Raw genomic sequence first — 1,033 nt, forward strand, 5'->3', positions numbered from 1 at the left:
CCATTTCTTCCTCCAGGGGATCTTCCCGACCAGGGATTGAGCCTGAGTCCCCAGCCTCTCTTGCATTAGCAGGCAGATTCTTTACCACTGAGACACCTGGGAAGCCTCTATTTTAATAAATGTTTCCCATGCTCTACTCTCTATCTGGAATTTCTTTCATCTCCTTATCTGCCTGACAAATTTTACAGTAGTTGTAAAGTTTGTTAGACAGACACAGAGATAAAAAAAAAAAAAATCCAGATAGAAAGTAGAACATGGGAAACAGGAAAGCATGTAGTACTTTTGGGGAAAACCATGGAACAACTATATGGGGTTGTTTGGTAAATACAAGGGCCTGGTAGAGATATGGTCAGAAATGAGATTGGTTGAGGACACTGGAAGCAAATGGTAAGGAACTTCCTTAAGAACTTATTCTAAATGTTTGGATTTGGGCTTTAAGCATAAGAGAACCACAGAAGCATTTAAAGTGGTGAATAATGTCATGATATTGGTGTCTCAGAGAGATAACCATGATGGCAGTGTGGACAAGGATAGTGAACCTAAACTGAAAACAGAGAGAAGTGAGAAAGCTACTGTGTTGGTCCAAATGAGGAATTTCAAAGGGTATGAATAGAGCAGCTGCACGGGAGTAGAGAGGAATAAATGAATGCAGGAGATGATTTACTCATAAAATCAGTGGGATTCCTGTGGATGGATTACCCAAGTTTCTAAGCTTCCCAAGAGTAATGTTCAGGTATGTGAGTTTTGTGGCTTACCAGATGGTGCTAGTGGTAAAGAACCTGCCTACCGATGCAGGAGACAGAAGAGACATAGGCTCAATCCCTGGGATGGGAAGATCCCCTGGAGGAAGAAATGGCAACCCACTCCAGTATTCTTGCTTGGAGAATCACACGGACAGAGGAGCCTGGCAGGCTACAGTCCACAGTGTCCCACAGAGTTGAAAATGACTGAAGCGACTTAGCATGTACATATGAGTTTTGATTTCCAAAAACTCTGATATGAGCTTACAGATGACACATGTGTCACAGATGTT

General features: G+C 42.3%; 1 protein-coding gene across 1 annotated transcript in view; it reads left to right on the forward strand.

The window, feature by feature from the left end:
* The window catches only part of LOC104997048 (metabotropic glutamate receptor 1-like), a gene marked incomplete at its 3' end in the record, with an annotated part of 372,491 nt that extends 371,888 nt beyond the window's left edge, over positions 1-603 (forward strand). The window contains exon 6 of the mRNA XM_010851504.1: positions 440-603. Within this exon, the coding sequence (XP_010849806.1) occupies positions 440-603 (164 nt within the window). The remainder of the gene's footprint in view (positions 1-439) is intronic.
* Positions 604-1,033: the final 430 nt, after the last annotated feature.

The sequence above is a fragment of the Bison bison genome, unplaced genomic scaffold (assembly GCF_000754665.1).
Source record: "Bison bison bison isolate TAMUID 2011002044 unplaced genomic scaffold, Bison_UMD1.0 scf7180017864303, whole genome shotgun sequence".
Taxonomy (NCBI): Eukaryota; Metazoa; Chordata; class Mammalia; order Artiodactyla; family Bovidae; genus Bison; species Bison bison.